This window comes from Pinus tabuliformis, chromosome 1_2 (assembly GCF_031772625.1).
Source record: "Pinus tabuliformis cultivar Carrire ecotype Pingquan chromosome 1_2, CPIR1, whole genome shotgun sequence".
In the NCBI taxonomy this organism is placed as follows: domain Eukaryota; kingdom Viridiplantae; phylum Streptophyta; class Pinopsida; order Pinales; family Pinaceae; genus Pinus; species Pinus tabuliformis.
The window spans coordinates 633998527-634014305 of NC_142298.1; the positions used below are offsets into that span (position 1 = coordinate 633998527).

General features: G+C 32.6%; 1 protein-coding gene across 8 annotated transcripts; it reads left to right on the top strand.

Annotated features, from left to right (window-relative positions):
• Positions 1-674: 674 nt before the first annotated feature.
• LOC149207229 (uncharacterized) lies at positions 675-3086 on the top strand. Of its 8 annotated transcripts, none has more exons than XM_089393872.1 (7): positions 675-828; positions 1003-1270; positions 1711-1782; positions 2025-2083; positions 2208-2343; positions 2555-2651; positions 2876-3086. In XM_089393872.1, the coding sequence occupies exons 2-7, from the start codon at positions 1021-1023 to the stop codon at positions 2898-2900; spliced, it is 639 nt and encodes a 212-aa protein (XP_089249998.1). In that variant the 5' UTR covers positions 675-828; positions 1003-1020; the 3' UTR covers positions 2901-3086. The 8 variants fall into 8 exon arrangements, 6 of the variants coding, with proteins under 6 accessions (XP_089249998.1, XP_089249997.1, XP_089249996.1 ...); XM_089393871.1 differs by having other exon boundaries at positions 675-773; XR_016251992.1 differs by having other exon boundaries at positions 676-1270; positions 2518-2651; positions 2997-3086.
• Positions 3087-15779: the final 12693 nt, after the last annotated feature.

The window sequence follows — 15779 nt, forward strand, 5'->3', positions numbered from 1 at the left end:
CAGTTCACCAGGTCACCAGAACACTCCGAAAACTCACAGAACGGGCTCGACTCGCGCTGCAGCTCGTTAGACTACTCCTTTAATAAGCAGTACCTTTGAATTTCGACAGTCTTTCTATTCGAGTGAGTAAAGTGCCCTTTTCCCTGCGTTTAATTTCTCAAATTTTCTATAGTGCATATGGCTCGAATTTCTGTAGTTGCAATTATATTTATGCGGTTTATTTCTTGCAATTTGCTTTCAGTGTGGTTCACTTGTATAACAATTTATATCCATGCATATCCCATATCTCAAATGTGCAAAATTAAAATATATATCCATGAACAAGATAATTTACATAATCTGAATTTACACACTGAAATGATGAAATTACACAATCATACTGATGGGAATTTTCCAACCGAATTTAAATAAAATTTCTCTGAAAAATACAGCAGCAACCCAATGACCCTTTATCCCATCCTATCAAATTGCATCTAACTTTCCAACTTCAACCTTTACAATTTTCTGCCTAACTTAATTAAACAAGACACCTCGACGATTCTCTAACTTATGAGGCACCTGGTATTGTCCCAGTGATAAGACCCTGGCCGGCGAGGCCATCAAAATTGAGACTGCCCATCCCTCGAATATTCTGTGATATTTTGCCGACGTATACACATTAAATATATAACGGAAAGGCGTTTAACTCTACTACTCTTCTTCAGCATTTGTCCAAAATTCAACTGATTCGTCAATCCAACCCCTCTCCAGATCTCTGATCCTTACAAAACAAAGTAAGTGGGCGTGAGCAGCCCTTGTTAAAGGCAGTTGGTGTCAGTCCCTTAGACGGTATACTAACGGTCCTGGCTTTTCCCCATCCTGCAAGAGAATTTTGCTTTAACACAATGTTACAGTTGTTTAACAAAAGTTCCTGACATCTGGTCGGAACCGATTCACGTTTCCCGTTTTTTTCTTATCAATGTGCCGCAGCTTTCCTATCATTCACTGTGTTTGTATTTGCAGAAGTGGTCTTGAGAAAGTATGGGATGTATAATATCTACATCAACAGATGAAGGGGGCACAAAGAAGAAACCGGGGCAAGGTGGAGAAATGTTTGTTTTTGTACCAGGTCTGCGCATTCCTAAAAGTATTGACTTTGGCAAATCACTTCAAGGTTACCTCTCAGCAAAAATGGTTGAGCACCTTTCAGCACTTCGGACACGAATAGTTGCCATGGCAGCAGCGGAGGGTCCTGCTACAAGAAATAAAAGAAAGACAGCAACGCAACATGGTAACATTTCTTCATGATTTTATTACTGAGAAACTTATTTTATATTGTCAAAGCATCTCAGTGCAAAGATGTACAAACTTTTGCAAAACACAATTATTGTTCATGTAACATTAGGTTATTTTGAATGATAGAATGCAGGATATAGTGTTCATCAAAGAAACAATGAAAAGACCAATAAAGTGGCATACATATCAATTACTTCAGTTACAATTTATGGAAACAGTTTATGTAAGGAGTTTTATAAATGATACAGCATGCATGGTTCAGAGACATAAAAGGCTGCAATCTGTGTGCATGTATTATTCTAAGAAAATTACTGTGCTCTGAGAGACAATAAATTTTGTAGTACTCTGGTGCGGACAAGTTTGCTCCGATGGGAATCTACAGCTTAGTTATATTATGGTAGATTAATCCTCGAAACTCTTCAATATTTTTTTCAGGTGGTTCGACACTGGCTGACCTGCTGCAGGCCCTTGATGATTATCTACCTGTTTTGCTGGGATTAACAAAAGGTAATTTTAACAGGACCTTATTTTTCTAGATATTGACAATGTAATTGTGAGTGAATGATTTCATGACCAATACTCAGCATGGACGATATTTAGATTGGAGGAGGAATTGATTAAATAAAAAAATGTAGGCCTTTGTGCATAGGATTAGAGATTATGGAAGACATTGGCATTGTGAGAATGAAGATCTATTTGAAAACTGGGCAGAACTTGATTAGTATTCTATTGCTTTATTTTTTATGCAGGAAGTCAACTACAAGATTTAGTGGAATTTGTTTGGATCAATCAGGAGGATGATGAACAGGTGCTTGTTCCATGGAAGAATGTTACTTCCAGTAGCATTGATGTTTCAGGTGTTTGGTCTTGTTTATTGAGGATTGAGATAGTTTTCATTGAAAATCACAGTTCATGGATATTTTTCTTTTCAGGAAACAGCAATATCAAGTGCTTGGTATGAGGTGTTATCTGTTCTACATATGATGTCTATGCTGTCTTTATCACAAGCAAATTCTTTGCTGATCCCAAAATCTTCTGTTGATGGATACCAGCCAAAGGTGACAGAAGGTTGGTTTGCCACATCTCAACTGTAACTAAAATGATTTTTTCAGTACCTCATATATTTCTTTTCATGTAGAATGATTTTGCTTTACCAGGCAACTTTGTGCTTGTCTGTATTTATTCATGCATTTTAATTCCCTTTAGCTGTTTAATTTCTTCAATATTTGCTGTTTTGATTAGCATTTCTGATCTGGAATTTGTTTATTCCAACTACAAGAGAACAAGAAAGCAGCAATCAACATATTTCTTAAGGCAGCGGGATATTTAGACTGTGCAGTTCGATCTGTCTTGCCTCAAATGCGAGAGGAAGTCAAGTATGCCATTTGCTTGTTCAATGTCTCATATCCTCTGTTTCTTGAATCTGTTAGCAGTTTCATAATCATGTTGACTTATTAAGATTGTATTGATTTCTTCTTATAAGTGAACCATGTTAGCTGTTTCCACAAAGAACAAATATGTTTTGATTACAATGTGCTTGTTTGTGTTTTTGTACGTGAAATATGCCTGTTTTACAGGGTTCTGACACATTTTCTCTCAGGTCCGAGTTAATAGAAGACAGCTAGACGCAGGCTTTAGGGCTATTTTGAATGATGTTTTGGCGTGACTTCTGGGTATGAATCTCTCCTTCAGTAGGCCGCTTTCTTTCTATGGTGTCACAGGTAGGCCACAGGCTTGTTTTTCTTAGAATCACAAGGCCGAGAGGTATTTCAGTGCTACATAATAGGCCACAGGCCTATATCTCTTGCTCAGGAAGGCAGATATCTAGCCAAAAGGGTAATCACCAACCTATATTGACAGCGAAGAAGAGCAGAGAGGATTAGAGGCCCAATCACAGTGATTGTGGAAATCTGAAAGAGGAGGAAAGAAGGCGTAGCAGGTTAACAGTAAACCCTAACCAGTGATCAGTATTGCAGCAGCTCCTGAAGCATGTTTTGTCAGAACTGAAGATTGATTGGACCATCTTCCTGTCTAAGGACATTGTTATTAGATCGTCAAATGGAAAGTCAATGTTATTGTACTCTATCTCTCTCTCTGCTAAATTTTTGATATTAATAATAAGAAGAATTGATAAAGGGTTTTCCCCATCTTGGGTTTTTCCCTGGCTTGAGCCAATTCCTGTGTTCTCTTGTCTTGGCTTGTCTTCTGCACTTATGTTCAATGTTCTTTCTTCAGATACTGTGATTACTAATGGAATTAGAATTGCTAATGGGCTTATAATCTAATGAAGTATTTGATCTAAGCAAAGAACATGTTATCTCCAAAATTTAACATGGTTTCAGAGCACAGGTGAGGACAAGCCCAAGCTAGAGTAAAAGAGAATGACAATACTGTGGAAGAGAGGATAGAAGACTTGATTCTTTCTGCAACAATCTTGGACAAAACCAATCTGGTGGAATATGATCGAAAGAGTGGATACTTCCAAGTTACTAATCTAGGACGCATAGCTAATGGTACAATGGCTGCTTATAATGAACATCTGAAGCTGACAATGGGTGACATTGAGCTATGCCGATTATTTTCTTTAAGTGAAGAGTTTAAGTATGTATCAGTAAGAGAAGACGAAAAGATGGAACTTGCAAAGCCGTTAGATTGAGTACCAATTCTGGTTTAAGGAGAGTTTGGAAGAGCCCAGTGCAAAGATCAATGTTTTGCTTCAAGCATACATTTCACAGCTTAAGCTTGAAGGACTTCCTCTCACATCTGGCATGATCTATGAAATGAATATGTTTATGACAAAGAGAGGTTAGAATCTTCACAGCTGAACTGTAAAGCACCAAACTTTTGAAAAAACTTACATGATTTCACCGACGATCATACAGAGCGATTGATGGAAAATCGCTTGTATGAAACAGAAAGGTGGTGATAGTTGGTGGAAGACAGGATTCCCGGCTTAATTTTTTCCTTTTACTACGCTGAGCCTAGGCCGCGGTCAGCCTGCTCCAAAGAAAGAAAGATGCCATTCCCCATGGCACGAGATCCGAGCTTGGACGCACTAATTACTTTCCCAAAATCTAAAATGTTTATACATTGATAGACAATATTGCCATGATTCAGCGTTTTGGTTGCAGACGCTCGGCGGCGGCCGCGTGAATGGTCAAACGAGAGCAAGACAGACTATAATGGTTCATCCACACTCATATCTCTCTTTCCGCAACTTTGCCAACTTGCTTTCTTGCGCTTCAAGCTGGCAATGATCCACATGATCTGTGGGGCACGCGTTTGCAGGCGAATTCAAAATTCCAAAGCACAAACTATACACATAGTTGCACCTCGTGACGTAAAAGCAAAATGGGGTCCCATTAATGGAGGCTTATCATTAGGAGCGCCCGTTTGCAGGAAAGAGTGAAATAGACACCATATTCAATAATAATGTTCAGTGACGTACTGCCCCATGATCTGTAAGTGGTTATACATCATTGACTATAGAGTCTTCCCATGTGTACAGATTGTGTGTGAGATGAGATGCAAGTTGCAACTTTGCATGGATTTTTACTTTCTTTGTTATTATTGTAGGCATATTGTAAATTCGAAAATAATTTGTTTGTTATTATTTTAGGGATATTTTAAATTCTAAAAATTTAGAAAATTCTAATATATACTTTAGGATATAATTATCATATACCAATTCGAAATTCGAATTCAATACTGGAAAAAATGGGTTAACAAACATTTAACAAGAAAAAATTCCAAAGTATACATTTACAAAATAAATAAGATTATTTTTAAATTTAAAAAAAAAAGAGTTATATTTTTACGAAAAGAAAATATATTTTTACTTTTTATTTTTATGAACGGATTATTTAAAAAAAATAAAAAAAATATATATATATATATTATTATTATTATTATTATTTATAAATTATAAAAGTATCTAATATTATATCAAAAAAATTAAAACAATATATTTTTAGAAAAGAGTAACAATCTCAAATCATAAATTTTATTATAACTCTTAAAAATGAAAAATAACAATATTTTTATAATAACTAAAATAATTTAAATATTTCTTTGTAGATTTAGCAATCTTGTTGAAAGCACACTTTCAAAGAGTTGTTTACTTAGTTGAACGTTGCACATTTTACTCAATCCAAAATAGACATCAGGAAAGAAGTACACTCAAACCTTAATTCATGGTTCAAAGAGTTGTTTACCCAGTTGAAGGCGGCACATTTTACTCAATCCAAAATAGACATTAGGAGAGAAGCACACCCAAACCTTAATTCATGGTTTTGATTTTGGGGAAAAGCTTTGAGTATACTAATCATACTTACCAAATTTGGAAAAAAATACTACTATATAAAATTTAATATGAAAAAAAGTGTATTAAATTTAATATGGAAAAAATTGAAGATTACAAATATTTATAACAAACCTACTTAGCAAGTTAAAAAAAGAAATACCACTATAGAAAATTCAATAAAAAATAAAATAAAAAAATAGAGATTATATATTTTACAAATATTTAATAATAAAAATTTATTATTTTTTGTTATAAAAAATTATTATTTTTAACAATTACAAATTTACTATTTTCTACTATATTTTAATATCAAATTTATTATTTTCATAACTGTATTTTTTTAATATACAATTTACTGTTTACTCTATTTTTTAATATAGAAATTTCTATTTTTATATTTTTTAAATATTAAATTTTTTATTAACAAAAATCTTTATCAAATTATATCATAATTTAATATATATATATATATATATTAAATATTTTACCAATTCCATAGCAATTATTTTTTAAATACCATTTATAATTTAGTATGACATTTGTTTAATATAATAATAAAAAATAAAAAATATATTTTTATTTTTTAAATATTAAATTTTATACGTACAAAGCTACCAAATTCGACTTACCGAATTTTCCACCTAATTGAATCGAACCGGAGTATTTTCAAATTTTCATGGCGAATACCGCTGAACTTGGTAACTAAGCTTTGCCATAAACTTTGTTTTCATTTTAACATAAAATTTATTAACTTCAAAACAAGATCAAATCAAATTTCAAAAATATTCCAATGTACACTTCGCTGCTTTTTGTAAGCGGGATGACGTTTTGGACCATATTTGAAAAGCTTGAATATAACGAAAGAGACTATAGATCAATTATTATTGAATCCACAACCAATTAACATTCTGATTTAACACACAGGTGTTTTTGAATCTACAATCCATTAACAGACTGATTTAACACAGAGGTGTTTTAAATGTACTAGTGTACATTCCAACTATGAAAGATCACTATGATTTATGGTATCCCATAAACTTTCCTAAATAATATGGAGGTTCTTTAGTATTTTACTTTATGAATAATGAGCATAATTTATTACAAGTTACCATGTCTATTATTTTGATATTGATAAAATGGGTTGGTCTTGGCTCTACTCAGGGTTAAGCTATGGCTAGGCCAAACCAATTGAAAGGGTAGCTTTCACCTATGCATACACTTACTTCCCTCGCAAAGCCACCTCAACATAAAGATATAGTTTGAGCCACTTGTACTACCCTATTGCACCCAACACATTTAGTACCACTCAACTAGAATTTGTAAGAAAGATGTGAAAAACTAGTTTATAACCAAAGAGACTATTGCTCAATTGTTTATTGAACGTAGAACCAACCAACTATCTGATCTAAGAAAGAGGTGTCTTTAAATGGACTAGTGTACATTTCAACCATGAATGACCACTAGATGGATAAGTGATTTACAAGTCACCATGTCCATTATTTTGATATTGATGAGATGGGTTGGTCTTGGCTCTACTCAAGATCAAGCCATGTCTGGGCATAACCAATTGACGGAGTAGTTTTTACCTACGCATGCACCTACTTCCCACACAAAGCCACCTCAGCATAGAGATAAGGTTTAAGCCACTTGTGTTACCATATTGTACCCAACACATTTAATACCACTCAACTAGAATTTGTAAGAAATATCTAAAAAACTTGCATATAACTAAAGAGATTATTGCTCAATTGTTTATTGAACCTAGAACCAACCAAATGTTTGATCTAAGAAAAAGGTTTTTTTAAATTGACCAGTGTATGTTCCAACCATGAAATACCACTAGATGGATAAGTGATTTATGGTATCTAATCAACTTTCCTACAATAATAGGGAGGTTCTATTTTATTTTTCTTTATGAATTATGAGCATAATTTATTACAGGTCACCATGTCCATTATTTTGATATTGATGAAATGGGTTGGTCTTGTCTCTACTCAGAATCAAGCCATGTCTAGGCATAACGAATTGAAAGGCTAGTTTTCACCTAGAAATACACCTACTTCCCCCACAAATCCACCTCATTATAGACATAAGGTTTGAGCCACTTTTACTACCATATTGTTCCCAACACACAATCCAGTTTAGCATAAGCACATTTATGGAAACTTCTCACCTGAGTGTCATTTTCTGATGATGTTAATTCACTAGGTGTAAGGACTTCAGGCTACACTGATTCTAAACTAGGTGTTTTTACTTGTACACTAGTCCATTTAGTGGTCTTTTGTGGTTGGAATGTACGTTGGTCAACAATGAGAACATCAATGTTAATTCACTAGGTGTAAGGACTTTGGGCTACACATATTGGCCATTCTCGTTCTATCTATATTATTTCACATTGATGTTCTCATTGTGGGCGTACTTTATGATGGCAGATCATCTTCATAATAGTTTCTTAGACGAGGTTAGTACCACATATTTTATATTTTTACTGACTATGTATTTAATTTTGAAATTGACAAATATTTGTATAGTAGTCCTTAAAGTATTTGTAATTATTTTTATTTTTTGGCATGTACAACCTTTATGAGAATATGCACCTAGAGTCAAGTGGTAAGGAAAAAATTCTCCTAGACTTGATGTAGTGATTTCAATAACATATATGATTAATGCTTCTCACACTTATGTATTCAGATTATTTTTTCTTTTTCCCTTAGAAGGTTGAATTAAATTTATAACTCGGAGACGTGCATAACTATAACCATAAATAATTTACAAAAATTGCATGTGTCCTTTAATTAGACCATGATTAAAAGTAGTGCTAATATAGACCAAGGATGCGAGTTACTAATATTTTCCTATATGAATATGAATAAAAATTACATATTATTATCTTCAATCTTAATTTGAGTGCAGATGACCAACTTACCACCTCTTGAATATTTGAATGCCAATTGACTCATGGCCATTAAAAAAATCACTTTTAGGCTATTGGGTAAGTTTGTTTACTTAGACAATGGAGTATGTTTTGTATATATTCTTCGCGCCTTATGGCTTGTTTTGGAAACCCCATCTTTTGTTAGGATATTTAGACACTTAGTTTAATGTTTCATTAGGTAAAAATGTGTTTTTTACTATATTTCTTTAATACATATTAATTGTATTGTGATCCGACATCATTATATTTTTCTAGAAATAGAGTGTTTCCATGTCTCATATTCTCCATGCTATGAATGGCTATTGATCATTTTCTTAAAACATGATTGGTCCATGATATATATTTAAATAGTATGGAGGCTCATTGTTGATGATCGATTATGAAAACCTCTTATATATACAAATTTCTTTTCATAAATTGTTTCAAGAGGCCATGTCCATTGAGCTCATTAAGTGTTTCCCTCTTAGAGAGTTAACATCATGTAAAGATATTGGTTTTATGATCTTAGGTCTAGTTGTATGAGTGACTAGTGAAGGAATTCTTGTATGGAATACCTTGTTTTCTTGAATATGTTATCTTTTATTTTAGTAACTTCTTGATAAACTTTATGCAAACTTCTATTATTTCATAACTATACTTAAAAGTGTATTTCACTTGTATTATAAATTTAATTCATTATAAAGTAACTTTAATATTTTTTAAAGTTATTTTTGGCATGCAACTCTCATTTATAAAGTAAATTCATTGCAAAAGTGATTGTCACTTGTTTTGTAGAAGTGGGTCACTCCTTAAAGTAACTTATTTGTAAAAGTGAGCCTATAAGCAAATCTAGTGAAGGATTTTTTTCTTTTCTTAGAAACATCCATCACCATATGAACTAAATTTAACATGTCATATGGCTCTTTGTTACCATTAGTGCCTTTTTTTAAAGGCATAAGTTTCACATTTGAATTTGTTATGATCCAAAGACATAAATAACTAGAAGCACAAACCATGTACATCAATGTGAGAATGGAGTAGAAGTTCAATATAGATAATAATAGGAGAAACTCTTGAAAATACTAAAATACATCCATACATCAAAATCACATGTTCTCAGTAAGGACTATATATGATCTCTATCTATACATATTCACACATTGCCCATGTGGCCCCTTCATCACTAGGATGACCTTATTACACTTAAATTTAGGTATTAAAAATACATTTAACCCCATAAATTCTCCCCCTTGGAGTCATACCATATACATTTAATGCAATATAGGCCCCCCATGGGGTCATAACAAAAATCCATTTTTAGTATTGTTTCTTTTAAACATCCTATTTTTTTAGAGTTTTCCGTCTAAATAGTTAGTTTCAAGTTTTCAATCAATGTTTTCTGTATAATTTAATATGTTCATTTAAAGCATTTTTTTCTCACCAACACCAACTAATTATAACTAAAATCCCACATGGAGGATGTACTAGGAAGTAAAGGATTGAACCATATTACCTTGGCAAAATAAAAAAACCCCATTGATTGTTGATAAGAAATCAAGATGGGATAATAAGAATGGAAAAGAAAGTGGATCAATAAAAATGTCTAATTCTCTTTATTTGCAATTTCTTATTCAAGGAATTGATGACTTGGACAAAGCTTGGGAAAAGTTGAACATGATATTTGATGAACCTAATGTGATTAGATTTCATTAGTTTGAAAATTAAATTATGACTTAATTCCTAATGCTTTCTCTTGCTTTGAACATTATTTATGTAAGTTCAAAACACTTAGACATTTACTTAAATATTATCAAGTCCATCTAAAGGATGACTAATGCATATATGTTATTCTTTCCAATCTTGGTATTACATATTTTATTTTTCTATCTATCTTTTATGCCACTAAAAAATATATCAGGGATACATATAAAAATCTCACTCATGAATCTTATTGTGATTCTCTAATTAGAGAAAAAGACAATATTTAGCATTTTTTTGGATATTTTGAAGATGTTAAAGGTTATAGACATCTTCAACCTCGTTATAGTGAAGTAATTATTCAAACGGATGTTAAATTCAATGAACCTATGAGTCAAATTCTCTATTTGTTCCCTCTTCACCCTGTAATTATCATCAACATTTGTGCATATTCTATTCCTATTATGGTTTCTTCTTCAAATGATGATAGTGAGGGTGAAAATCCACCTCCATTTATGCACCTTCCTCTAGATGAGTCTATTGAAAACGAAAAAGTACCAGCACCACAACTTCCCTAGATGGGTCCATTCCGCAGAAAAATAATCTAGTGGTCTTGCCAATGATCCTATAGATTAGCATCATAATCGTCTAGGGTTCTAGTGAGTCTTCTTATTTCGGCTCAAATTTTAGGGAATCGTGATCCAAATTCATTTACACAAGCTTCAAGCCATCCAAATTGGGACACAACAATGAATGAATAATATTGTTCCTTAATCAAGAATGATACTTAGGAATTTGTACCTCTTCTGAAAGGAAGAAAACTTCTTAGTTGTTAATGGGTGTATAGAACTAAGTATGCATCAAATGGAATTTTTGAAAGACATAAGGTCTAGTTAGTTGCGAAAGGATTCATTCAAGTTGAAGTAATTTACAACAATGAAACCACTTATCTTATCACCAAAATGAATTTTATCCACCTCATTATGTTCCCTTCTACCTCACATGGATTGTAGGTTCATCAAATGGATGTTAAATATATCTTCTTGCATGGGAATCTAGTGGGAATCTACAAGAAGAAATCTATATGAAATGGCCTCCTAGATTTATTTAGAGTGACACCAACTTTGTATGTCACCTTAAGTAATCTCTCTATGGTCTTAAATAAGCTCCTTAAGTTTGGTATGAAAAAATGGATATTTTTCTTCATGAAACTAATTTCCCTAAATGCCCTTTTGAACCTAACATCTACAACAAGAAAGTAGGAAGTCATCTCATAATTTGTGTTCTTTCTATTGATGACCTTATCCTCGCTAGTAGTGACCCTAGACTTTTAACCCATGTGAAACAAATCCTTAAGAATAAGTTTGAAATGGAAGACTTAGGGTATTTTCATTATTTCCTTGGCCTCCAAGTGATAGAAACCAAGCAAGGAATTTATCTTTCCCAATCTAAGTATGTATGTGGCTTCTTCACCACTTTCACATGAAAGATTATAAACTAGACCCTTCTCCCTTGTAGCATTGATTCAAACTTGTTGCCACATGCACTATGCTTGAAGTTGATTCCACTTTGTACCATCAATTAGTTGGTATTATTTTATATTTGACTTATACCCATCCTAATATTTTGTTCGATGTTGGTCTTGTTGCTCGATATATGAAAACACCATAAGAAGTCAATGGAAAGCATGAAAAAAGAAAAAATTAGTATAATAGCTAAGGTACAACTCAATTTGGATACATTATACCTCAAGGGGGGCTATTTTGTTAGTTGGTTTCATTTATTCTAATTGGGTTGGCAAGCCTAATGATTAGAAGTCTATTTCAAGTTAGGTTTTCAATATTAGTTCGAGACATGTCACTTGGGCTTGTAAGAAGTTATTTCTCTTTCTTCACCAAAAGTATAGTACTAGGCAATGGTTAATGGAATTTAGGAATCCTTCTCGCTTTAACATATCCTTTTAGAGGTTGAATTCCAGTAGTAGCATCTAACCAACCTTTGGTGCAACAATCAAACCACCATCAATCTTTCCAAAGATCTATATGAACATCATCATAACAAAAACATTGAGCTTCAAACGTTGTTCATTAGAAAGTTCATTGATGATTAAATTACTGAATTTTTCTTTTGCCCCACAAATGACTAGCTTGTAGCTATTTTCATGGTATTTTACAGAAGAAAATTTGTCTAAACTCTTATGTACGTTAGGAGTTCAGGAAGTTGTCATTAATATGGGATAGGTTATAATTCCTTATTTCTTCTCCTACTATGCCAACTTTGTATATCCTTCAACCTTATCCAAATTAAGGGGGGATGTTAGAATATTTATATGCTTAGGAGATAGTTAATGTTGGATTCACAATTATACTGAGAGGGGGGTGAACCGCTCTAATACAATTTTAACTTATCTAAAAACATTCAAGCACCATAAAGCATTAATATCACATTCAAAACATAAATATAGGATATACATGGAAACCCATAAGGGAGAAGCCATAAAACTTATTTCAATTTATTATTTTTTAGGCACCAACCTACTGTTATAATCTTTGTAGGCACGAACCTACAGGGACACAAATCAAGATTAATTCTTTGTAGGAACCAACCTATGGGAAAATCCATTGATGACTAAATTATTAAATTTTTCTTTTTCCCCACAAATGACTGTGTTGCAACTATTTTCACAAGGTCTTTTATAGAAGAAAAATTTTCTAAACTCCAATCTACGTTAGGAGTTCAAGAAGTTGTCATCAAGAGGGGATAGGCTTTAATTCCTCCTTCCTTCTCCTACTATTTCACCTTTGTAAATATTTCAATCTTATCTCAATTTATTCTTAAGGGGAGATGTTAGAATATGTATATGCTTATGAGATAGTTGATGTTGGATTCACAATTTTACTGAGAGGGGGGTGAATCACTGTAATACATTTTTTACTTATCTAAAAACATTCAAGCACTATAAAGCATTAATCTCATAATCAAAACATAAAACATAGGATATGCATGGAAACCCTTAAGGGAGAAACCACAAAACTTATTTTAATTCATTATTTATTTAAGGCACCAACCTACTCTTATAATATTTGTAGGCGCCAACCTATAGGGATACCAATCAAGATTAATGATTTGTAGGAACCAACCTATGGGAGACTTGACGTATGATTAAGTTATTCAATTTTTCTTTTTCCCCACAAATGGCCAAGTTGTAGCTATTTTCACAAGGTCTTTTATAGACGAAAATTTGTCTAAACTCTGATCTACATTAAGAGTTCAAGAAGTTGTCATTAATATGGGATAGCTTATAATTCCTTGTTTCTTATCCTACTATGTCACCTTTGTAAATCCTTCAATCTTATCCCAAGTTATTCTTAAGGGGGGTTGTTAGAATATTTATATGCTTAGGATATAGTTAATGTTGGATTCAAAATTATACTGAGAGGGGGGTGAATCATTATAATACAATTTTTACTTATCTAAAATCATTCAAGAACCATAAAGAATTTATCACAATCAAAAAAGTAAAAATATGATATACATGGAAACCCTTAAGGAAGAAGCCATAAAAATTATTTTAATTGATTATTTTTTAGGAACCAACCTACCATTATAATCTTTGTAGGCGCCAACCTACAGTGACACCAATCAAGATTAATGCTTTGTAGGAACCAACCTGTGGAAGACTCCCTTGATGATTAAATTATTCAAATTTTCTTTTGCCCCACAAATGACTAAGTTGTAGCTATTTTCATAAGGTTGTTTACAAAAGAAAAATGTCTAAAGTTTGATATATGTTAAGAATTCAGGAAGTTGTCATTAAGAGGAGATAGGCTATAATTCCTCCTTCCTTCTCCTACTATGTCACCTTTTTAAAGCCTTCAATATTATCCCAAGTTATTCTTAAGGGAGGGTGTTAGAATATTTATATGCTTAGGATATAGTTAATGTATATTCATAATTATATTGAGAGGGGGGTGAATCAGTATAATACAATTTTTACTTATTTTAAAACATTCAAGCACCATAAAAATCTCAAAATCAAAACTTAAAACATTGGATATACATGGAAACACTTAAGGGAGAAGCCGCAAAACTTATTTTAATTGATTTTTGTTAGGAACCAACCTACTGTTATAATATTTATAGGCACCAACCTACAGGGACACCAACCAAGATTAATTATTTGTGGGAACTAACCTATTGGAGACTTTGTTGATGATTAAATTATTGAATTTTTCTTTTACCCAACAAATGACCAGGTTGTAGCTATTTTCACAAGGTCTTTTACAGAAGAAAAGTTGTCTAAAATCTGATGTACGTTAGGAGTTCAGGAAATTGTCATTAAGAGTGGATAGGCTCTAATTCCTCCTTGTTTCTCCTACTATGTCACCATTGTAAATCCTTCAATATTATCCCAAGTTATTCTTAAGGAGGGATGTTAGAGTATTTATATGCTTAGGAGATAGTTAACGTTGGATTCACAATTATACTAGGGGAAGGTGATTCACTATAATAAAAATTTTACTTATCTAAAATACTTCAAGCACCAGAAAGCATTAATCTCATAATCAAAACATAAAACACATGATATACATAAAAACTCTTAAGGGAGAAGCCACAAAACTTATTTTAATTGAGTATTTATTTTTAGGCACCAACCTATAGGGAAACCAATCAAGATTAATCATTTGTAGGAACCAACCTATGGGAGACTCCATTGATGATTAAATTATTGAATTTTTATTTTTCCCCAAAAATGACCAAGTTGTAGCTATTTTCACAAGGTCCTTAACTAAATAAAAATTGTGTAAACTCTGATCTACGTTTGGAGTTCAGGAAATTGTCATTAAGAGGGGATAGGCTCTCATTTCTCCTTCCTTCTCCTACTATCTCACCTTTGTAAATCGTTCAATATTATCCCAAGTTATTCTTAAGGGAGGATTTTAGAATATTTATATGTGTAGGAGATAGTTATTGTTGGATTCACAATGATACTGAAGGGGGGTGAGCACTATAATAAAAAATTTACTTATCTAAAAAAATTCAAGCACCATAAAGCATTAATTTCACAATCAAAACATAAAACATATGATATACATGGAAACCCTTAAGGGAGAAGCCACAAAACTTATTTTAATTGATTATTTTTTTAGGCACCAAATTACTATTATAATCTTTGTAGGCACCAACCTATAGGGACACCAATCAAGATTAATTCTTTGTAGGAACTAACCTATGGGAGACTCCATTGATGATTGAATTATTGAATTTTTCTTTTGCCCCACAAATGACCAAGTTGTAGCTATTTTCACAAGGTCTTTTATTGAATAAAAAATGTCTAAACTCCGATCTACATTAGTAGTTCAAGAAGTTGTCATTAAGAGGGGATATGCTCTAATTTCTCCTTCCTTCTCCTACTATGTCACCTTTGTAAATCCTTCAATCTTATCCCAAGTTGTTCTTAAGGGGTGATGTTAACATATTTATATGCTTAGGAGATACTTAATGTTGGATTCACAAATATACTGAGATGGGGGGTGAATCACTATAATACAATTTTTACTTATTTAAAAACATTCAAGCACCATAAAA

Excerpts from the sequence above, each read along its gene's own strand:
- LOC149207229 (XM_089393872.1), top strand. The coding sequence starts at position 1,021 with ATGGGATGTATAATATCTACATCAACAGATGAAGGGGGCACAAAGAAG. Across the intron at positions 2,084-2,207 it reads ATCAGGAGGATGATGAACAG|GAAACAGCAATATCAAGTGC; the intron begins GTGCTTGTTCCA and ends TTTTCTTTTCAG. Across the intron at positions 2,652-2,875 it reads CAAATGCGAGAGGAAGTCAA|GTCCGAGTTAATAGAAGACA; the intron begins GTATGCCATTTG and ends ATTTTCTCTCAG.